We start from the raw sequence: 25,156 nt of genomic DNA, 5'->3' as shown, positions 1-25,156 counted from the left end.
AAAAGCAAATTTGGGAAACAAATTAATGCTACTTCACGAAAGAATGTGAAGCATACAAAGCTACGTACAGTGAATTTCTTGAGCGTTTTGGATGAAATTTTCAGGATTTTGCAGAAGGACACAGGACTTTACCTGATATCCTAAAAATGACACTGCAGACATTTTGGAATGATCCTAATGAAATCCTTTAGAGAAAACCAGAGATATCCGGAGATTAGTTCCAAAGTAATATTTTTGTAAATTTGGACATTGAAAATTTACACAGATATCGACAGATCCAGGATAAAGATTTTTATTTTTTTAAGAAAAATGTTCAATTGTGAGGCTATAAATTTCGTTAAAGTGAACTTAACAATGAGAAATCACTCTAGAAAGCTCTATACGCCAGACGTAAATTCAATATCCCAGATATGAAGAAATTTGCTAGATTCTGAGCATGAGTTGACCGCCCACGGTTGCTACTTTGTTATTGTCAGATCAGCTCACAATCATCTTCAATGTGTGAAAACTGGTGATCTCAAACTAGGCAATACCAGCGCCGGTCGCGCCCGAACGCGGATCAAGAAAGGAATGTGATGACACTCGCTTTGATGGAAGCCGAGAAATCCTCTGCACTTCCACGAGGAATCACTGGGATGTTGGGTAAGAGGGTAGGGTTTGCAGCAGGGTTCGTTTTGGTAAACGATAAGATGTATTTGCAAGATTCTGAGACCTAAAAAGTATTCAAGCAAGGTTCTAAACATACGCACTTAGAAATCATTACCGACTTCGGTAATTTTTACCGAACGTTCAACATCTGAACTGTTCGGTGAAAATCAGGCATTTTAATTCATTAGTTGTAAGGCTTAAAAACAAGTAATACTTCACCACAATTGCTAGATACAATAGGCTGACAGGGTTTTTGTCCGCTGGACACTGAAAATGGTGTGGGGATCCCAGTTGTACGGCCAATTCCCTCTTCAAGGAGAATACCAAAGGTAAGGATGGGGGTTACGAAATGCTCGACTTGCAGGAATTATTCTATTGTGAGCCTTGAGAAAAGCTGCTTCCATCTATTAACGTCCCTTCAAACTATATCCACCTTGTAGAGGTGGATATAGTTCATTCAGGACGGCCAAATCGTAACCAGCACCAAGCCGATTAGCATCGCCAGGTAGCGATAATCACGGGCTACTTAGAGTTGTTTAAAACCTATTTGCTCTGTCATCATCATCACTGACACTAGCGACTTATGAATAATAGTGCATTAGTGACGACGATGATCCCCCGTTCTTGTTCGCATTACTGACGGCAAATATCACCGCCATATCCATATCACTGGGAGGTAAGAATCGGAGTTCAGGTGCACAGAGGTCGCATATCGACTGATCAGCTGGCAGAGCCCGACAACCATTGATAAGCATTCTTATGCACCTGCTTTACACGGCTTGAGAAAGGCCGGGTAAAGCAGGCCACACTAGAGCTAGCCCGCGCCCCGCACATAGCTTTAACCCTCCAATCAACTTTCGGGGCAGTAGCATCCCATGCCCGTTGCCACAGCCTAGCTCGCTGGGCTAACGTGGGAAGATCTACTCCCGTCAAGTCGCTCCACCATTATCTTGCCCTTGCAACCGTGGGCCTGTCATTGAGAATAGGATCCCTTTCTAGGAGCCTTAGCGCCTTGGTGGCCAGGTCTTCGGTGACAACATTCACCAAAGGAACCTTTCCATTCTCCACCAACAGAGAAGCTATTGGTGAAGACCTCAGCGCTCCGCTACAAATTCTGTACGCCTCATTGTACTGAGGTTCCAGAATCTTGAGCAAGGAGACACCACCCCTGCTCCACAGTTCCACCCCGTAAAGGATGCTAGGGACAACCAGAGCCCTAGCAACCTTGGTCAATGTACTACGAGAGGCTTCAGAGAAGTGACCATTTAGGGTCCGAAGGATATTCAACTTGTTCTTGACGTTATCCTTCACCAACTTGGCGTGCTTAACAAATCGGAGTTTGTTATCAATAGTCACACCAAGCAGTTTCATCTCGCGTACGGCCTTGACCGCATGCTCACCGATACTAACATAAGGCAGGTTCGGTCTGTGATGATGACCAAAGCAGACGTGCAGCAGTTTGGACTTCTCGGGGGAAATCACAAACCTAACACCATCTGCCCAGTCAACGACAGACTGAACTGCATCCTGCATCTTGTGCCTAACTACCCTACCGTATTTACCTAACACGATAAGGGTAATATCATCGGCGTATACAATGATGTATACTTCCTTGGGAATGCGTTCAAACACTGAGTTCATCGCAATGAGAAACAGTGTAACCGAAAGGACAGACCCTTGCGGGATGCCATTCTCCAGCAACCTCGAGGAAGAGGTTGCGCCAGCGTTCAATACTCGGAACCTACGGTTCTGTAGAAAGTTTTCTACGTAGTTAAACATACATCCTTGGAAGTCCCAGCTCTTGAGGAAAGTCAAGATAGGAAGCTTCCATGTCATATCATATGCCTTGGACAAATCGAGGGAGACTACATCTACATGCAAATCTTCCGACGAGGCCTTGTCCAATAAATGATCGAGCTCAGAGAAGAACGTCTCCGACCCATAGCCGCATCGAAATGCGTGTTGCCGTGGGTGGATCCGTCCTTGCCTCTCCAGCTCGGTTGACAGACGACGGTTAACCATCCGCTCGAGTGTTTTTCCCATGCAGCTCAGCAGGGTTATCGGTCGATAACCCTCTGTTAGGGTTTTATCCTTCCCAGGTTTGGGAATAGGAATAACCAACCCTTCTTTTCACTCGTCCGGTATCTGGCCAGAAAGCCAGACTTCGTTCATAGTAGCAAGAAGAGCCAATCGGCCGGCAAGGGGTAATCTCCTAAACAAGAGATACCCGATGTCATCAGGGCCCGCAGCCTTACCAAGGCCGCGGCGCAGGACCCAGTTGAGCTCTTCAAGCACGAATACCCTGTTGTAGTCTTTAACTAGACTACACTGCCTGTCACGGGAGTAGCGGTACTCCCCCTCAGCCAATGACTTAACACGCAGGAACTCATCACTGTGATTGCTGTTTGCCGACACCTTGGCAAATTGATCAGCAAAGGCCTCACTGATAAGTCCTGGGTCTCTCGTGTAATCGCCATCCAACTTAATAACCCTCTCAACATGTCTGTTCTTACCACCGACAGAGTTTACCTTTCGCCATAGCTCACCAGAGCTAGTGGTTTCCGATATGTCCGCGGTGAAAGCAGACCATGTATCCCGCTTTGCAGCTTTGATTACGCTTCTAGATTTAGATCGAGCAAGCTGAAACTCCCTCAATCTATCGGCCCTAGAAGGATCATCAAGCTGCAACCTACGCAGCGCCCTTAGACATTTACGTTTAGCCTTAATCGCTGTATGAACTTCTGTCCCCCACCAAGGGACAGTTTTCATACCTCCTCTCCCTCCAGCCTTTGGGATGTGACGATGAGCGGCCTTACTCAAGATTTGGGTCCAGTCACCTGGTCTCAATATCCTGTCATCACCAGGCAGTTGGCGACAGACTTCTTTGCCAAAGCTGTCCCAATCTGCCTTCTCAAGGTTCCATCTCAGCCTTGTCACAGTAGACGGAAGGTCTACAGCCTGTGACAATGAGATTGGGAAATGATCACTTCCGTGTAAGTCATCGTCAACCCGCCAGATAAACTGGCTGGCTACATCCCAAGAGGCTATGGCCAGATCAATCACGGACTCTACCCCGGTGGTGGGATCGAACCGAGTCGGTCTGCCATCGTTCAGCACTGAACAACCCAACGTGTCCAGTAGCTGATACAACCTCTCACCACGAACGTCAGTCTTATGTGATCCCCACGAGGGGTGATGCGCATTCAGATCGCCCACTATCACATAAGGGACAGGCAGCTGCGAGATGAGATCTTGCAGTTTGCCGATGACGTTCACTTCCTTGCCAACCCTATTCCTCGGAGCCATGTATAAGCTAACAACAGTCAGCTTATACGGAAACTGAATGGTGTTCAGTATCCAACTGCTCTACCTTATGTGGTATATCTTCTCTAATAGCCAATCCAGTGCCGTGGATGTAGGCATTAATGTGAGGCTTAATATACCACATATATCTACCACCGAGATAGTTTGGAGGTAAATCTGCTACCTTAGCCATCGTTTCTTGGAGAGCGACGACACAAGGGTTCCGTTTCTTTGTCAATAGCTGGATCTCAGAGATCTCTGAGAAAGGCTGGTGACTTTCGGCTTGTTACGGAAAAGGAGAATGCGTATTTTGTTTAGCTTAAACTTTGTATTATAAATGATCCGTTCGATACAATAGTTGGTACCCGTATATGCGTTTTGCGCGAAAGGTGACTACTTTTATATGCTCAATTCTACTTCTTCTTCTCCTCCTCTCTGCTATGTTACGATAGAAAATTCTACTAATGGGAGGAGCCAAAGCTTGCGGCTCACTTTCGGTAGTGTGCGTGTTGAAGTGGAAAAAGGTTGAAGTTAGTTGGGTGACCGATTACCCGCGGTCGGCTCGGTGTTAATGGATGGGACTTTGCTAAATAATATGAGTCGAAAAACGGGGATCAATCTAATCAGAACGAATAAGAATAAATACAAGAAAATTACACAAAACGTTCGCCTCTTGCGCGAACAGTTTTGAAATTAAAATTTCATGAAACTGTCTGGGGCTTGGATATTGTTTGGGATTCTCACTGAGATCAGTAAAATGATCACGAGCTTGGACTTGACACATCTTCGAAACTCTGGGACATTGCTATTTTTAAGAGATTGTATTTATTCCATATTAAGAAAAAGTTAAGAATTCCGAGCTTGAAGAAATATTCAAGATTCTAAAAGAATCATTAGAGATGTCGGACAAGAATTTTTTATAAAAAAATATTTTTAAGTTTCAATCAAATACCCGGTTATTTTCCGGTTACCCCAGTTTTCCCAGTTGAGTGACCACCCTAAATACACCTCATCCCTTCATCACGGACTTCTAAGATGAAGAGGGCACAATTTCATTAATACAGTCTATGAATTCCTGTACAGTTGCTTATGTATAATTTCCGATAAAGAAAATAAAAGTCAAAACTTGACCATGGCTGTTGAATGCAAATGCAATTTTCAATGTTTACATAATTCTATGTATAACATTAAGGCTCCCTTTTGCCATTCAGCCACTGAAGCTCACCTTTTTCATTTTTAAGAAACACAACTTAACCTGCCTTTAGAAGCAGTAGAACGAGCACTTATATCATAAACGGGAATAAGAAAAAAAAAAGTTATTTAAACAACACCCCAAACATCATACACGCACTCATTGTAAATGTTAATTGTAGTTTTGATCGAAAATCAAATGAAGAAAGAAAAAAAGAAGACTATAAACCTATTAATTATACTGAAATACCATATACACACAACGTAGGGTAAAAGGAGAAATTCTACTTATACTTAGAATGAATCTGAAAAGCCACCACCACCGGTGCCCACCCTCATATCAATACTAGGAAGCTACCCCAACTTAAAAAAAAATAGAATATAGAACAACAATACATATTGGTTTCCCCACCTTAGGCTTTAATTTCACGGATGGACTACTGTATGTATACCGGGTTGAAAGCTATTATACATTCCTTCAATGGTTTTAATCTAAAGAATTATAAATTAACTGTGAAATCAAATGTCACCGATCGATACGTACCTATTTATCAATGAAATAGAAATAAAACATTCCATGTGACAAAATAGCGGGTAAGCAGAGAGATACCGGCTATGGGAAGGCAATATACAAATGTAAAAACATAATGCATAAGTTCTAGATTAAAACTAAATATATTAGGTGTTCATCAAGTACTACTACACAGGTTAAGAAAACATTAAACGTGGCTGTTACTATTACTCGTTCACACTCTCAGATTGGAATGTACTGTTGTAGATAAGAAAGGAGGAAAAAGAACCCATATTCGTCGTTTTACTCGTCGTGCGTTTGCTTAAATAGCAACGGCTTACTTTGACCGATGATCGACGATCGTCGATAAGCCATTATTATTAATTGGGCATTTATACATATTTTAAACCGCCGATAAACGATATTATTATGCCAAAGGCTCTTACACTTAAGTCACTATTTTCTGAGCATTTTTTTTTTTCGTTTTCACTTTCTGATAACGCGAAACTGATTCCGTCTTTCTCACACTGTTGTTACGGTGATAATGTTTGATTACAGTAATTGTTACGTTAGCAGCGTCGGTTGACATGGATAGTTATGTATACATAAAAGGCGAAAAGGCATCAATCGGGTGGTGTTTCAAGTCGACGAGGAGAGAAAGGGCTCAATTTCAGGTTGGTGTTAATCTGATTACTTCTTTCGCGACGCGCTCTCCCTCTTTCTCTCTCCTTCTCGCTCTACCTACAAGTGAGTTTAAGTAGGTAATTATAATAATGTCCTCCCAGCATCAGTCAGCCAGCCAGCCTGCTGCGAGCGAAACACAGCCTTGTTGCTCAGCATCACACAACATAGGTCGTCCTGTAATCATGGCCAACTATATCAGCAGCAGCAGCAGCCGATGGTGGTGACGAAGCAATGTGCTAATCGATTTATGTACTGCTGCGTTGCGGTATGTGATGTGATTTGGCCAACATGTGTGGCTGCGTCGATATGGAAATGGTTTTCTTTATTTTTTGCTGGAGGACGATTAAGCGCGGTTTGCTACGGCATTGCTAATTAGTGGAGAGCGGAGGGTGGGGGAGGGGGGGGGGTCTGCGACAGAAGGAAGTCATCCTTCACTGCGGGAGGTAGGTTGTGAATGTTGTTGAGCGGTAGCTGCTTGTAATGAAATTCTTACTAACATGGTATACATTACGGTTGTGAAATTTTTATGGACGACGGAGCTGTGGGTGGGTCGCGAAATTTCAGAAAACATGGTCATGTTGTCAACATTTCGTGCCAAATTCATTTGAATTTAAAATTGCGTTGGGATTTAATCCAAATTAAAAAAAAATAATATAAAAAAATAACTAGGGGAAATGTCTCTAATGTTGGCCTATGGATCTAAGATTGGGCCCATCGCTAAAAATCTGCTATTTATCAATTTTATCTAGATGAACGCGCTATTGGGACGTTACTACACACTTAGAAATTCCCAATTTTACACGTGACGGAATCTATCTTTGACATAAAGGATGAGACGTAAACAAACATGTCATGTAAAATTAAGTGCTCCGAGACTGAAAAGTTCAAAATTACGTTTGATTTAGCTGAATTTCGCGTCTATTATGACTCAATTTTATGTCAGAATTGACGCTCGTATATGTCAGTCTCAGAGCACCTAAATTTACATCAATTTTTCTAAGTGTGTAATGGATATTTTTCGTTGCTATTGAACATTTAGTCGATTGCTGAATTTATGTATGGGCCCAAATTAGGGACATGCATTTCCCTATATTGTGTTTTCTAAATTAAAAATAATTAGTAAAATCAACGTTTTTCGAAGGCGGACTTATATTTTTCGATCTTTCGAAGCTCATTTCATATTAGATTTAATTCGTCATCTAAAAATAGACCACAATATGAGTTTCGATAATTTTGGTAATTATTTCAATTTAATGATGATGAAATTTATGAGGATTGAATTTGGCAAGATCGGATGTTATTTATGTATCCCTTTTTATCTTGATTGATGCTTTATTTTTAGTGCGCTTATCAAGCGTCAAAGGCAAATGGCACGAGTATTGATGCCAAATGGCTTTTATTGTAGTTTTAATAAAGATTTCAAATGGTTCTCAATGCTTTCAACGTATAACCTTTTTGCAGCAAATCAATCTTGAAGTGCCCTTCAAAACCTTCTCCAGGCAAATGCAAGCCTGTCTTGACCAGGGTTTTAAGAATTGTTTTATAGTTGCCTTGTACTGCCCATAATCGCAAGTCAGTCCCATCTGTAAAAACCTGGAAATGAGAAAACAGCGTTCAAAGATACAATGTGATAGAATGCATCTATATTTACCAAAAAATATTGGATAAAATTTCGTGAAATTTTCATCTGAGTGGGACTGACTTGCGATTACATTTAACGTCAATGAGAAAAATAACCGCAAGTTAGTCACATTTCCATGACGATGCTGCATTAGTTTAGCACAATATTGAACAGTAGAAAGATACCATGGTCCCATAGAACGCAATTATATGTTTCATTATCAGACCAGAGCCAAACGTGCCAAACCCACCATGCGGTAAAGCAATTTACAAGAGAATTCAAAAATAAGATCAATAAGTGTCATGATGAGTGACCAGCACCATGTTGGCCACACCCGGACATGTTCCGGTTATTCCCGGGGAAGTGGTAAATCCTTTTTAAATCAAAATCTATCAAGCGATACATCAAATCACATGAGAATTCAAAGCCATATCCATTGGCGGTAAAACTGAGTATCGTAAGAACTATATTGGCCGCATTCGGACATATTCTAGATACCCTAGGGAACGTGGACATAATCTGTCTTGAGACAAATCTCATGATGCGATGTGAAGTTTAATTCTAAAGAAGCAATCCTAAAAAACATATCTGAGACGTTGTTTTATAGTTTATTTAATGAAATCCTTTTTTTTTCTAATGGGACTGACTTGCGGTTATTTTTCGCCTTGGGACAATTTGACTTGGTATTCTGTTTAACTTTTCTTGAACAAACCACTTTTTTTCAATAGCACATATCAAAAAACATAGATAGATAAACTGAATAATGATACTAACTCAAAATTGATAAAAATGCAGATGGGACTGACTTGCGATTACCGGCAGTGTAGTACAGCATAAAACGTAAAATGTTACTTGGGGCATTTTGCCATTTCAGATATCATTTTACTGCCTATAATCGCATATTAGTCACATATGGATTTCGTCAATTTTAAGATAACAACGTTATTCACTATCAATTGGAATCTACTTTTATATTGCGTAATAAAACTACGGATTTTGGGCATGAAAAATGTGAAAACAACATCAAGTCACATTCAAAGTGTTTTAAATCGCGAAGTTTGCGATTTTCAGAGTTGGTTGGAAATGCTATCTAGCATGAAACTTTAGTGTGATAATTTATTAGCTAGAGAATGGTCTTAGAAGAGGGTAACGGTAGATAGTTCCGTTAGAGTATGGCAGTATGAAAATTGAATAGAATCAAGTCAGTTTGTCCTCCTAGTAATTGCATAACAGTCCCATCCTGAAAATCGATCGTCGAGAGGTCAAGTTACAGTTCTGCTTTTTGGATCGCCATATTTTTCGCTGATACAACAAAACCTGCAAGCTTCATTGTAACTGATTTCAACTTGAAAAAATTATCAATTCATTTACTATGATTTTTCAGATATTTACATGAGAATTGCACTTCGTAACTTCAACTGCCATTTTATCAATGCCTACTATTTCCATATGGGAATAATATGGGACTTTAGTGAAAAAAAACAACCAGGATCGAATTTTCAACAGTAGAGGAGGAAGCAATTCAGACAAGCTCTACTAGAGGCTGAACCATGACATATTCAGCCCGTCAAGCAATTGGGATCACTTATTACACGTCATTATGGCTATTTGGATCAAAGGAACGGTACTGCATTTGGGAGATGCATTTTGATCCAGCTTAGGAAACACGAGACGGCTGGTTGATTACAGATCATTCGGATGAGACGAATCCGGAGTGCTTATATTATTTAGGATTTGTTTGAATTGTTTTGTTGTCCTTATGCCACGTGGACAGTTTTGAAAGGTTTTAGACCCCTCCCCTGTGTGGGACATTCATATATAAAAAAAGATTTTATGGACCGTGGAAGGTTTGAGATAAGGTTTTTTCAACATACAGCGATGCATTTAGGCTCGGCTTATTACGGATGTCACTGCATGGTGAAAACTTGTCACTTGCCGTCACGGTGAAGTGATTCCCATTTGATTTGTACTGCAATCACGGCTCTTATTATGAGTATCACTTCCTTATCACCGAAAGCTCTTAGAATTTAGGCGAGTTAATAATTCTATGAGGTTTTGGAGATCCAGGTCATCCAGGTAAAAATCTTCTGTTATCATTATTATTTCCATCATTACTCCAAGAAGCATCAGTAGTAGGAGATTTCGAAGGAGAGGATGAAGGTTCACAGATTTTCGCATTTCATTACCCAAGAGTTCAAAACACATTCATTGAGAGATTCAAGATTGGTAGGTTATAGCTTTTGAAGCAAATTGGGCAAATTTCAGCGCCATACCCTTAAGCTAGATTTTTGACTTTAAATGATCTATATTTCTTGAATTTGTGTGGTTTACATGTACAGTCAAGATTCCTATAGTACGGTTAATAGGGACCGCACTATAGGAACCGGCATTAACGAATACATGTAGCATATTGGGGACAAACTCTTATTGTAGGGTAATTTGAAGAGATAACTTCCTGGTGTCTTGTGAAAAGTTATTAAACAGAATATTTGCTACCTTTTGGGAACATTTAGCATCCGGAACGTCAAGAGCCTGATCCTCCGGAAGACCCGGAACATCCGTAAAAGTGGTCAATTCATGAAACTAATCCTAGAGCTCCGCGGTTTTTTCGAAACCGCTCATAGACGTCTTATCAGAATGAATTCGGAGTTGTGACCTGAATATGAACCCAGAGGACCACGGGATGGTCCACCGGAAGATCCGGAACATCCGTAAAAGTGGTCAATTCATGAATCTGATCCTAGAGCTCAGCGGATTTTTCGAAACCACTCCTAGACATCTTATCAGAATGAATTCGAAATTGTGACTGGAATATGGATACTGGAGACCACGGTATGGTCCACCGGAAGATCCGGAACATCCGTAAAAGTGGTCAATTCATGAATCTGGTCCTAGAGCTCAGCAGGTTTTTCGAAATCACTCCTAGACGTCTTATCAGAATGAATTCGAAATTGTGAGTGGAATATGGACCCAGGGGACCACGAGATAGTCCACCGGAAGATCTGGAACATCCGTAAAAGTGGTCAATTCATGAATCTGATCCTAGAGCTCAGCGGATTTTTCGAAATCACTCTTAGACATGTTATCAGAATGAATTTGAAATTGTGAGTGGAATATGGACACTGGATACCACGGGATGGTCCACCGGAAGATCCGGAACATCCGTTAAAGTGGTTAATTCATGAATCTGATCCTAGAGCTCAGCAGATTTTTCGAAACCTCTCATTGACGACTATTTAGAATGAATTTGGAGTTGTGACTGTAATATGAACTCTGGGGACCACGTTATGGTCCTCCGGCAGATTCGGAACATCCTTAAAAGTGGTAAATCCATGAAACTGATCCTAGAGCTCCGCGGTTTTTTCGAAATCTGATTAGTTTCATGAATTGACCACTTTTACGGATGTTCCGGGTCTTCCACAGGACCAGACTTGTGACTTTCCGGATGCTAAATGTTCCAAAAAGGTAGCAAATATTCTGTTTAATATCTTTTCAGAAGACACCAGGAAGTTATCTCTTCAAATTACCCTACAATCAGTGTTTGGTCCCAATTAGGTCAAATCCCATATGCTACGTGTATTCGTTAATGCCGGATCGACCGCACTATAGGAATCCAGGGGTAACCGTACTATAGGAATGCGGCAAGAACGAATCCGTACTATAGGAATCTTGACTGTATAACTTATCAAGTGACACAGATGCGTCTTTTCAACTTTAGTTCCTTTGAAATTTCAATTATTATTAATTACAGCTCCTAGTCCTATCAGGCTTGTTTTAAGAATGACCACCTTGGTAGGATTGGTTTGTTTTAAATTTGAAAACCTTAAGCTAGATAAGAAGCGGTCCAGATAAATTTGGTCTTCGGAGGAACATCTCGTTCAATTTAAGATTCAGTTGTTCCGAACAGAAAAGTTCGATAGCAAATTTCTTGAATTTTCATAGCATGGAAACATAGTTAAAATACAGGCCCAGAAAACTATCGGTAAAATTTTCTTTTTGATCGAATGTTGTTTTTCCGTTTTATGTTGTGTAAGAGAGACGACGGTAGAGCATGAGAGTGCGAATACAAACAGACTGTAGCGCACGACATCGAAGCGAGTGTAGTTAAAAACGTCAACTGTTTGCATCCCTGGTTGTGATGATTTACTTTTATGTGAGGGGCTCAGTGACCTTAGAGAGTTTGTTTTTGCATACTCAGGGTGTCAAAATTTCGTCAATACACGGCGATATTCAAAATTATGCTTTGGACATTCATTTGCGGTAACAGTCGTGGTCAAAGCAACCATGTCAAGCGTCAATAGACAATGCATGTGCAAATTTTGTATTAGCTAAATTTGAAACAAAATTAAATGACTTGAGTAAAACAATTACATGGACTCGTTAAAGTGAACTTGAAATTAATGAGATTTTGACAAAGGTTTTTTTGAGGATCAAGTCTATCAGTGACTATGTGAAAACAATTTTTTCAATATCCTGCGAAAGTCTGTCTACTGATCGATAGCATCAACGGTAAAAGCAAACATCCAAGAGGCTGTATGGGAAAGACATATGTACATGCGTTACACGATTTCTACTTGTATTATGCAATGTATTAACGTACCCGGCCCATATGTCTGATGTTATTCCTTCAGATCTGAGCGTGCATTGGCGGAGCGGAGAAAAATTTGCGTTGGCATGAGAGAGAGAGAGAGAACTAGTACTTTTCTCTGTCACGCCCCGCGCGTGAAATATCGCTCAGGACGGAATACTCCTTATGTGCTCTCACCTCTCCTCCCATCATTCTCTGGGGTGAGCGGAAGATCTGCACAAAAGCAAATAACCGAAAAGTGAAATGCAGCTCTCCACCTCATTGGGAGCTGTTTAGGATGACAGCTCTCGGACCCGTCCAGCTCTTCGGATCGTTTTTTTTCTCTCTCGATTTTTCACGATTCAGCTCTGGATCCGGATCTGAGCTGAAGCTGATGATGTGGAGCTGAAGCCAAGAATAGTGAGAGCATTTCTGCTGGAAAATTAACATCAGCAATCAAATCTGCATGTAGGCTGGAGCAGGGTTACTGCCACTCACTTCGCTATAAAAATGTTTTTCGGAATTATGGAAGGTATGTATTTGACACATAAAACCTGCCAATTTCGCTTTCAGTGCGTCACAATCAGCGAATTTATGACTCGTGAGCGTTCACTCAGAGTGAGCGCTCACGAATCGTAAAATCGCTGATTGTGACGCACTGAAAGCAATAATGACAGGTTTTGTGTGTCAAACACCTAGGTTACAACCTTATCTTTTGACTTACTGCTACTAACTATCATTATAATATCTAATGATTTTATAATTCCGAAAAATAATTTTTTATAGCAAGTGAGTGGAAGCAAGCCTGGGCTGGAGTGCATTTCATGAGAAAAGGCGTAACATCGAGTGACACGATTCAATCATATAATAGCGAATGGTATAGGTATGATATGTTTTTGGCACATTTTGGTTAACGCGGTGGTTGTTCAGTTGTTGCGTTAGAGGCGTTTTAAATGAATTATATCGTCCGGCCATTTCCACAGAGATGGCGCTGTTCCGCTGGTAGGAATTGATATAAATCCCCATATATATCGCTTTCGATGCATATTCGGGACAAAAAAAAAGTGACCGACAACCTTAATAAATTAGTCAGGGACTTTGTCGTTCAGTCTGTTCCCGGAAATTTTTGTTAAACAAGCTTCAATTAAATAAACATTATTTTTCCCCATACAGTTTTATTTGCTTTACGACCAGTTACAAGAGAGCCAAAAATTCAAATTTGAGAGAGAAAATATGCTCTCACGACCTCAATTCCTCAACACGCCATTTATTTTGATAACTCTCGATTTGTGATTTCCATTTCACAGATTACAAAATAGAGTACCTGGCACTGCAAAAAATGTCTGGTACCTCTTAATTGTTCACAGAGGGTAGTGCAGTGCAAAACATGTCTGGTACTTCTATATATGCATTTTGATTAACATTCGAAGCCCCTCCTTTTTTACATATTCTGCACCGCCCCATTCATAAAATTCGGCGGGAAATCCTGTGAGGGGTGAGCTTCGAATGTTAATCTAAATGCATATATAGAGTACCAGACATGTTTTGCACTGCACTGTCCTCTGTGAACAATTAACGGAAAACAGATTATGTGTAGTTTCCGATAGATGTCAACAGGCATGGACAATCATTTGCATTCATTTGCCTCTAACTTTTTTCATAAACAGCATTCCGCAAAATAATGTGTAGAGCTTTTGTAGGTTATGTTATTAGCTACAACTTTTGCTCATAACTCAAATCTGTATCTCTTATGCATCACGAACTATGGCGGGCAGAACTTGGTACTGTTTTTCAGTGAATGTTAAATACATTCACTGAAAAACAGTAGTGATTTCTGTTCGCTCTGGTTCGTCATGCATAAGAGATACGGATTTGACTTTTTAACAAAAGTTGTAGCTACTAACAAAACCTACAAAAGTTTTGTACATCATTTTGCGGAATGCTGTTGAATAAAAAAGTTAGAGGCAAATGAATGTAAATGAATGCACGAAATGAATGCAAATGATTTTCCATGCCTGGATGTCACCGCCAACAACAGCAGTGACATCTGATGGAAAATGGATGCAGAAGCTTGACAAAATGATTAATGTTGTAAGCTACGGTTTTAAGCTTTTAAACTAGCCATAGGCTAAAAATCAAAGAATTAAAAAAAAAAATTGGTTTAGGGTCACGTAACCAAAACCACTTATTTCTCTTCCAGTTTTGAATTTGTATAAAAAACTTCTAAAGACTGGACTCGGAAAAAATGAGACACACAAAAATGATCACCAAAAATTCATTTTAAATCGGATACTTCTCAAATTTTCAGGGATTAAATAACTATATATTAGCTATGTTTTGGCATAATTTATTTATTGAATTTCCTCCCCCAAGCTAAATGCTCGTACATTTCTCTTAACACTGCTCATCTCATCTTGGGCGAGGCTTTGCCCATCTTCCTTACACAATTTCTCCCAGTTTTTCTTCAAAGCTTCATCGGTTTTGAATGTTTTTCCGCTTTTCTTCAACTTCTTCTTCATTATCGCTCAAAACTTTTCGATCGGACGAAGTTCTGGTGTATTTGGCGGGTTCGCGTCCTTCGGGACCACATTAACGCCCTTCGCTTCGTACCAATCCATTACAGGCTTGGCGTAATGGCACGAAGCGAGATCCGGCCAGAACAGCGTGGGACCACGGTGAGAGCGAGGAAGGGCAGCAAGCGCTTCTGCAAGCATTCCTCTCGATAAATCTGCCCGTTTAGGGTGCCGGTTGTAACGAACGGCTTGCTATACCGTTCGCACTCGCAGATCGCCTGCCACAACAGGTACTTCTTCGCGAATTTGTCCATCTTTCTCTTCCGGAACTTTTCCGGAACCTCCATGCGGGACGTACCGACAAAATACTCGAGGCCGGGGATTTGTTTGGTGTCCGCCTTGATGTATGTCTCGTCGTCCATGACGAGACAGCCTGGCTTGACCAGCCACTCACGGTACAGCTTCCGCGCACGCAATTTGGCCACCGTGTTTTGCTTGTCAGTCCGGTATGGCGCCTTCCTGACCTTAAAAACACGTAGCACAGCCCGCTTCATGGTCTGCTGGACGAACCACTTCGACGAATTGACCTTTTTGGCCACGTCTCGGGTGGAAAGGTTCGGATCATTCTTAAAGTACTGCCTTATCTTCCGCGCCTTCTCTGGGTATTCCGTTTTCGGTTTTCGGCCGCTTCCAGCGCGCCGCTTGATAGTCTTCGTCTCCTGGAACATCTTCACAACGCGGGACACGGTGGAATGGTGGATTCCAAGCCTTTTGCCGATCCATAATCCTGACCAGGATTATCGATCACCGCGCCCAAGATTTGCTGGCGTAGCTCTTCTTGTTTCGAATGCATCTTGAAAACTACTTGACAGATCGCGATAAAATTTTGCACTCATATACATAACACTCTAAACTAGTATTACCCAAAATTTCATTAATTTTTACCCACGCGATAAAAAGTTACACCCAAAACAAAGTGTCGCATTTTTTCCGAGTCCAGTCTTTATAATTTCAATGTGAACTGAAGAGCTGTTCAAAAGAATCGTCTCCCTTTAGTGAACTGGGCGGGACTGATCCGCTTAGCCAGATGACCTGTTTTGCTCACCTCTAGACTACTCAGTACGGAAAACAAATCAAGGATTTTTTTTATAAAATTCTTAAGATATCTGTAAAGAGGTTCAAGGGTAACAAGATAATTCATACATAGATTATTTACAATATACTGGACAAAACAAAACCATGATTTGGCAAAAAATATAAGTTGGGAGACTTCAATTTGTTTATGTTTGTTGTGCTTAGAAACGTTTTGATGATCCTGGATTAAGACAAATCATCAAGATTCATTATTCGCTATTTGATATTTGAAGAGCTCCAGGCCAAATAGGATAATACATTTTTTTTGGCTCGGCCTTCTCCGATTTGCATGAACATTTGCATAATTCTAGATAGAGCTGGAATTAGGGCGTAACAGCCTTTGGTAAAGACTGACTTCTTTCGTTGATTTCTAGGAATTCAAGGAACGCCTACAGAAACCAACATATCCATCGGGTAGGGGATAAACTCGTATCACACTGGGGTACACTGGCAATATAATGGAGTTGTCAAGTTGCCCCTGGGTTGAATCATACTCTATGCCCAGCCGATAAATTTTCCAACCCAAAAAAATTCGTTGCTACCTCTTTTACTCTCATGGAAAAAAAAGTGAGGTTAGCTTTTGCGTGCAGTGCTTTATTTCGATTTCCCACATCCAGGTCTCAGTTGATGGAAATATGATTTAATTTTTTTTTGGATAGTTGACGCATTGTAGAACAATGTTGCTAAAATTTATGTAGTGTACGATTATCTCTAAGCGGCGATTTTTGACAACTGAAGCCGTGTAGCAGAGGTCATATATAACCCCGGTTAAGATTAAATCTACAAATCCGGAAAATTTTACTTCAAACAAGCCTAATGGCCAAACAGTTGTTATTTTCCCCGCCAACAACAAATGGAAAACTCACAGCCTACTGCCATCAGTGGAGGAGAACAACAAGCATCACACGTCCCATTAATTTACCAGCATCGGCGTCGGCGAGGCACAGACCGAGTGGCAACTAGTGACAATAATGTGTACACTCATTTAGCAGAGATTAATCAAAACCGAAACAATAATAACAAACAACAATAACACGATGAACCAAGACAGAAAAAAAAACAATAATTAACTCTAAAGGAGATGGTGGGAAAACCGATGAGGCCCGGTATGTTACAACCAGAAAAAAATGGAAAGAATATGAGAGGGAAATAAAGCGAAAACGATTAGCCTAGTTGTGAATGACGAATAAGAAGGAAAGACGTATGCTATGGTAGCACATATTAGTATTGTTGATATTTACACACACAAAAAGAGACACGAAGTAGAAACATGCATAGTTAATTGAAATAAGTGGACGAGAAGAAAAATGAGATTATCGACTGCCAGCAACCAGTATGAAATAACGTAAATGTATTAAAGAAGTTAAACAAATGTGGAAAAATAAAGTGATATGGTTCTTAAGTTTAGTAATCTTAACAAAAAAAAGAGCTGGTTGATTGTATTAAAACATTTGTTTCCAATTTATACCAAACAAAAGTGTCCACCTAAACGATCTAATTGAAATGTGATTTGAGCTATCCTATTTTTGTTTCCATTGTCGAATATTATCTAGCCTATTTTAAGATGTAAGCAATTCTCAAAGGGTAAATAAATCTGTACTATGCAAAACAAAAATGCTCCAGTTTTCATCTTATTGCTCGATTTAGGATATTTCGGTATAAATCACTATCGCTTCGTCTGATTCCAGTTTATATTTTGTAGATTCTAGTATAAAATCAACTACTTACCATTCGACAGGAGGCCCAGTTGTTAGCTGTTGTTTTCCGTCGATTGCTTGGCTTGCTTCGATTTACTTTGAACACATTTTTTGTGCTTGTTGGAGCGCAAATGCGATTGCCATTGGTACTCGCCTACTATGGTACGTTGGCAAATGTCACAGAAGAAGGAGGTTTCCTCGTTCAGACCTTCTCTCGCCGTCGTCAACCGGGGCATCGGTTGCTTCGTTGGAATTTTTCCCTCCAGGACTGCTTCGATGACTTGTTCAGCTGGTGTGAAAACATTTTCGTCCCACTTGCCGACATCGGTCGTGTCCAAGGCGTAAATTGGAGGGACCTGTCAATGATGTTATACCAATTTATTTATGATTTCATAAATTATTGAAACGCTAACAAGATAATTTAAGTGATGTGGCCAAGAACTCCCTGCAGTGTGCTGCTGCTAGCTGGCACGCGACGTGACATGTTTGGTTTTCCCTTTAGTGCCCGCAATAGTCGAAGGGACCGACATGGAAAAATTGGAAAATCAAAATATATCACATAACATACTTCCAACACCGCAGCACCGTTAAACCGAGGTACGCGAGTAGGAAGCACCAGCTGCTGTGCTACCACACAAAGAAGAGAAAGCCTACGGTATAACATTTTATTACCTCTCTGCGTGAATTGCCCAAGAATCGATGATTAATCCATTTAATTTGTTTTTTGGAATACCGGCGCGTTACCAGCTTGAGATTATCCAGGCATTTCTGAAGAAGCGGCAATCCCTCCGGAGGGGTCCCGTCATCGCTAGACTTTCGCATGTAATCGGTGATTAGTTGATCGTGTTGATGATCAAACTTTTCCAGGTAGGCGACAAACTCTTTGAATCCGATACTCTGCAGAATACCCTGGTGAAAATCGTTGTCCCTGCAACAAAGTAGGCACATGTGAGAATGCATTTTTTTTCCAGGCTAAATTGCAGCAGTGTTTACTCGTAGGGTTTCACGTAGCGCTCGTAGAATTGCCTTATCTCAGCTAGTAGGCCTTGCGCTACCATCGAATCCACTCGAGCGTCCAATCGGGCGTTGAGCGTTTCCTGCAATACACAATAATGACATGAGAAGAAAGTGAAGTGAATTGATCTGCAAGTATAGTGAAGGTCACACCGCAGCCATCGCTCGCCATTCGCCGGATGACGGTGAAGGCGATAGCCGGAGTTAAAACCGCAAAATTGTGGTTTGATGCTTCGATTTAAGGGAAAGTGCTTTCTGGGCACTCGTGGAACGATAAAGTTCATGATGGTTTTTTAAAGACGGTATGTACCTACAGCTCAACAAGCTAGGAATTTGACTATGAACTAGTTAAGGTTGAGGAGAAAAATTGTTCCCAACACGCAGGTAAACTTTTTCAATCACAAACGAAATCTACGAACCCAACTAATATAACAGAAGCAAGCGAGCAAGTAGACATCGGAATAATTTATCTTAAATTATACCTACGTATTTAAATTAGCAAATGCTGATTGAATGTTAACATAGAAATACGATCACAATACTCCGAATGATGAATGAGTTGCCACTTTACTATTCCCATTAAAAAAAAGTTCATTTGCAGTAGGCTGTGGAGCAATTTTTTTATGTCGTCACGCCATCATGACACAGTGACACAGACTGGTGATGAAGATAAACTACTCCCTACAATCATCGTAACCACACCGGAGCCATAGTTGATGTGATTTGCAGAATGCAGTACGTAGTGTCGTAGGTTCTTGTCTAACTTCCCGCTTCAGTAGTCCCCCTCCCTGCGCTTCTGCTGCCCTTAAATACACCCAAAACAATCAAAACATTCCCATGATTGTTAGCCGGGGTCAGGAAAAGACATACAGAAAGCGCAGAGGTGGAAATCGTTGATTCGTTTTTTTTTCATTCATCTATTCAACTCAGGCCTTATGTGCCATCCGTATGTCAGCGAATACGTATAGTGGGCGTCATGGAGAGCTCTTCGTAGTACACGGTACGTGTATGCATTGTACACAGTTTTTAATAGTTAGCGACCGGATTTCATGAATGAATCATTCAACTAACCGACTAGGGCCGACCCGACATACAAACGACTATTTACCAATTACTCACGCTGCAGTGCTCGCGGTTGTACTCGTTTGAAAGAAAATTTCATTCATGGTTTTTTTTTGCCGCGATTTAAACAACCAACGCGTACTTGGATCTGATCTAGTAGTTGCTGCAGTCGTCGTCGTCGTCGTCGTTCGTCGTCGTGGCAACCACATCTACGTAGGTGGCATTGTGTTCTCCCATGGGCGTAGCCTTCAAAATAGAGGGGGGGGGGGGCGGGTTTTTAAATTTTCTTTTATGATGGAGTTATTATGTCGTACTGCATATGGGTCATTCCATGTCAAGTGTCCGAGGTAGTTGAAATAAAAAAAAATACAAATTGTTGTGCTGATCGGAGCATCCCTCTGTCAAGGAGAGCATTTTAAATGTTTCGTGATTTTCAAGAAAGCACTACATTCATTTGTTAATATCTCCAGAACGAATGAAGCTGCAGATAGCTGTATATAGGTACTGTTTTCACTAGTCAAGAAACCTAAATATGCAACTATTATTTCTATGCAGTGTTGCCAAATATTTTTAATTCCCGTTTGAAAACATTAAACGCATTTTTCTCTGAATGAGTGTAAATATATTGTAATTTCCTATTTGATGGCACCTTCGTGTTCCCCATCCTTTTTTACGATAAGAGTCGTGTAGGTCCCATATTTGACGCAGGTCCAAACTTGACGCACTTTTGTACTATTCCCGCACTCAGACAAGTATTTCACGAAATAGCTCCCAATAATCAATTATTAGCACTCAACCTTTACATTCGCCACGAAAAACTGTTTGTGGATAGCATTTTTTGGTCAACATATGAGCCAGGGTGTCGACTCAACGAAGAAAACAACCCCATCAGCTATAACATTCCTCAGTGCTTGATGGACATTTTTTCATGAAATACCACACGGACCTCTAACCCATGAAGAGTGGTCCAATACAAATTCAAATTAAATAAAGCATTCGATACATTTTATAGAATGCAAAAAAGACAGAAATCTCGTGTTGCCAAAACCGGAAAGGACCCACCCTAGGGGTATACATTCATCGAGATCTCCTCCATATTCATGGTGACCAGCAAATCTCGATTAGAATTTTTTTCGATTTTCTCCGGGAATTTTGGAAATTTTCGAGGTTTTGGTATTTTAATTAGGCATAAAACTGAATGCGATTAAGCCGAAGATAAAATGGGTAATTTAATACAGCAGCACCTTTGCTGAATCTTGAATTTGGTTCTGCCACGGGATTGAAGTCTTCAAAATTTGTGTATGAAAATTTCTCTCAAAACTTTACAGGATTATATTTCATATAAATATTTTAGATTGATTTCCTATAACAGAGATCTTTCCACAATTCTTCTAAGATAAACTTGAAATTCTCTCTGGAAATCCCTTGATTTTTTTCCGTAGAATTCACCTCAAATTCTCGACCGAGAATGGAAAAATGCCTACTAGCTTTTGAGCTTGAGCTTGAGCTTGATTGACCGCCCACGGTTGCTACTCTGTTATTGCCAGATCAGCTGTAATTACACAGAGAACCAATAGACGATGCTTGGGACTAGCAATCATCCTCAATGTGTAAAAACTGGTGATCTTAAATTAGGCAATACCAGCGCCGGCCGCGCCCGAACACAGGTCAAGAAAGGAATGGGAAGGATTGTGTTGACATGACACTCGCTTTGATGGAAGCCGAGAACACCTCTGCACTTCCACGAGGAATCACTGGGATGTTGGATAAGAGGGTTGGGTTTGCAGCAGGGTTCGTTTTGGTAAACGATAAGCTGAATTGATGTCCTAACGATCATATAACGCGAAGGAGCTTGGGACTAAACCTACGGTCTTCTGCTCAGTAAGCAAAAAGGTTTGCCACTAGGCAGACGAGTACCTTTTTAATCACCGAGTTGCTGTTATTACCATGTAGTCATATTAACAAATAAAACGAATGACGAATCTTGAATGTGGATGGGCCTGAGATTAGACTCATGATGTTCTGCTCAGTAAGCAAAAACGGTTGCTCTAAGGCCACCGAGCCCCTCATATCACATAATACCGTTGCTAAAATTTTTGTATCCATTCAAACCCGGAACCAACGACAACAACGAGTTTCGCAAAATACACGATACACAAGCGATTTTACCATAAATCTCTTTGATATGTAAGGACCTGGGACCGCATTTTTCTGCTCAGTAAGCAGGCCATTGTAACCGACGATCTTTCAAATCCGAAAACTAAAAACTACGAAAAAGTACTTAGGCCTTCATTAAGTTCCACTTTCACGCGACGTTCAATGACAGGGTCCTATCCAGGATTACATCTGAAAAATCCAAATCTGGCCAACGCCCACCCTAAACCTAAACCTGCTCTAATCCACCTGAAATGACTAACAAATGGAAGACTTTGACTACCCAGCCATGCAATAGTCTCATTCCGTGCATTATGGCAACTTGATGATTCTATTGCGCTCATCTTCTGGCACCACCCAGGGGAGACTTGGTCCTGTACCCAATGCTTAAATTATCTCCATTCCACTCAGCTACTCGCAATTTCTTGTGATATAGTGGGCGGAATATTATTATATGAGACAATTCAATGCAGACGTCTTTCCAAATTTGGCAGATCGACAGGTAATCGGTGAGTTACCACGATAGTTGCTTATTCAACAACTCGACAACGTCCCATCGTCTACGCCTGCTATGAGAATTTCCCATTGCAGACGCCAACGAAATGACGTCATCGAGCTATCGATCAACTACCCTGGTTATCGCCTGGTACCTTATAGCACGATGCTAGGAGGCGAACCGGAAGAATCGATGAGCTACCTCCCCCTGAAAAATGCCTACTAGCTTTTGTGAACAAAACTTGTAATCCCCCTTTCCTGCTAACACCAGGGGAAATTCTCCCGCCGAGAATTGTTTTCAAATTTTTCTCAGAATTATCTTAAAGTTCTCCTGTGACGACAACACCCCTCGATGCAGCGACGCTGCTTATGTAGATCGACACAGTTTCCAGCAGGCCGCATCCGAACGATTTGTCATGGATGACAAGTGACAAGCGATGAGGAGGAACGTCAAAACTACACGGCGAATCAAAGTCAAAGTTACACAGAGTTCGAAAGCCATTGTATACGGTTAGGGAAGTGCCGGGCGTATTTAACTCGAATAAATAACTTAGCTACTACTAGTACTTAAAACTATTGAATTTGCCTAAACTAGTAAAATCGAACCTAAGGCTAATGTAAGTAGCTTAACTAAAACTCTTAGAACTTAAAAAAATAAATTACGAACTAATATTTACAGCTAACATAGAACTGTGGATTCACGATAAGATTTCTCCAGTTTGACAATTCCTACACTAAAATTTTAAATAAACTTAATCTAAAGTGTTTATTTGTAATAATAAAATCGATTTGAATTTCTAGCTTAAATCTAACACTACCAAAAGGTTGTTTGCTGTTGAGATTTGGTGACACAACCATACAAAAACTTTAAGAATTCTATCACGGGGTCTGGAATGGAGGAACATCAGAAATCCGCGGGATATAGTTGCAAGTCTTGCACCCAGCCTGACTCTGCTGATGAGAAATGGGTCGCTTGTGACAACCCAAGTAACAATTCAAGCTGAACAGTAAGAACAGAAGCTGATTATTGGTTGATTTAAGGTGTACAAAGCTGATTAACAGCAGGCTGAATATATAGTTGATTAGTAGTTAATGAAGCTAATTGTATCCCCATAATTCAACCTCAATAAGTTAGCTGATCTAAGGTTTGAACAAGCCTTATTTAAGCTTAACACTACTCCACAAGTCCAAATCCATATTTTGATAGCCTGATTTGTTAAATGTAGTCAGTGTAACTCGTTGCATTTCCGGCTACCTTTCTAATCCCAAGCAGCGGCAGCAGTAGAGACAAAGTAGAGGAGCTTTTTAGGAATCGCCCCAGGTAGAAGTGGGCTGCGACGACTTTGGAAGCATTAACATTTATATTTCTGTGTTTACAATTCTGCCTTGCTGTATAATACTCTTCCGGTTACTGTTATTCAACTTAAATTTGACGTGTTTCAAGTTAATGATCATACCTCTTTCCACACATTTGCTTAAGTGGTCCAGTAGGTATGATTGATGCCTGTGAATCAGCGACTGCCGGTCCGAATCCCGAAATGCAAAGGTAATTTTTAGACTTATAATAACAATATGAATATGTAAATCCAATTAGTTAGTCAGCACCTTGTTGCAGTCCCATAAAAATATATAAGATATGAAACTGTCTTCAATTATTTTATTCTAAATAAAACTAGAAGGCTGAACACGGGTTGGAAAAGACTGTTATTTAATGCCTTAAAAAGCTTATAATTTATATAACTGTTAAGCTTTTGGCTGATTAAAATAACCAGATTTAGATGTTTGAAAGCTGAACAAAGGTTAACGTGGTCTATGTATAACAATTATTCAAACTAAGGCTCGCCATCTCAAACTCCCACCTTCAGATACCAGATCTTACCGATCGTCAACAGCCAAATCTGTTTCCAAGCAGGCCCAAACAAATCCCGATGCGTCACTCGATTCGCAATCAGCCCCATCGGTTGTACTCAGCACGACTTCCAGTGCCCGTGCAACTCGTCTACGGACCGAAATGAAGCTGATTGAAGAGGAACAGTTAATGAAGGAGCAGGAACTGCAGGCTCAGAAAGAAATCGAGAAGAAAGCGACGGAAGAAGCTCTACGTCGTCTTGAGGAGGAGAAGGCTCTTATAGAGGAGGTAGCTAAAATCCGGCAACGACAACTGAATGATGAAAAGGCATTTCGAAAGAAGCAGCACATGATCAGGAAGGAGTCGTTGGAGAAGAAACAAGGTATTGTCCGACAATTGAGTGAGTGTGGCAGCAGAGGTGGATAAATTCACGATTCTGAGGAGAGGATATCCGAAATGCTCTTCCGAAGCACGCGATGTGGACTCGGTTTCTGGAAAAGCAGTTTCTTTGCATAGACCGAACCCATCACTATCTATCGCTGATCAACCAGAAAGGCAAGAACCTCGGCAATCTGTTTCTCCATCACATCATACGCCTAATCAACCTCCGGTGCCTGACCCTCTGATGCCGTCAGAACTGCCTTCGGTCTTGCATGATTGTCCCATGCCGTCTGGTCAACCGTCTGTTTTGCCTAACTTTCCAAAACCGCAAG

General features: G+C 40.8%; 2 protein-coding genes across 3 annotated transcripts in view; one reads left to right on the top strand and one right to left on the bottom strand.

Annotated features, from left to right (window-relative positions):
- Positions 1-25,156, top strand: part of LOC135697194 (uncharacterized) — a 257,147-nt gene that overhangs the window by 231,566 nt on the left and 425 nt on the right. The window lies entirely within an intron of this gene.
- LOC135697175 (tRNA dimethylallyltransferase) overlaps positions 17,855-25,156 on the bottom strand; it is a 408,062-nt gene continuing 400,760 nt past the window's right edge. For both annotated transcript variants that reach the window (XM_065216800.1, XM_065216799.1), the window contains 3 exons: positions 18,863-18,966; positions 18,542-18,797; positions 17,855-18,225 (listed from right to left, as the gene is read on the bottom strand). In XM_065216800.1, the coding sequence (XP_065072872.1) occupies positions 17,923-18,225; positions 18,542-18,797; positions 18,863-18,966 (663 nt within the window). In that variant the 3' untranslated portion in view covers positions 17,855-17,922. The remainder of the gene's footprint in view (positions 18,226-18,541; positions 18,798-18,862; positions 18,967-25,156) is intronic.

This window comes from Ochlerotatus camptorhynchus, unplaced genomic scaffold (genome assembly GCF_037179485.1).
Source record: "Ochlerotatus camptorhynchus isolate MF236.1 unplaced genomic scaffold, CSIRO-AGI_Acam_v1.1 ptg000067l, whole genome shotgun sequence".
Classification (NCBI taxonomy): Eukaryota; Metazoa; Arthropoda; class Insecta; order Diptera; family Culicidae; genus Ochlerotatus; species Ochlerotatus camptorhynchus.
Note: the sequence above shows the minus strand (reverse complement) of the source record. Positions and strands in the feature narration are given on the sequence as shown.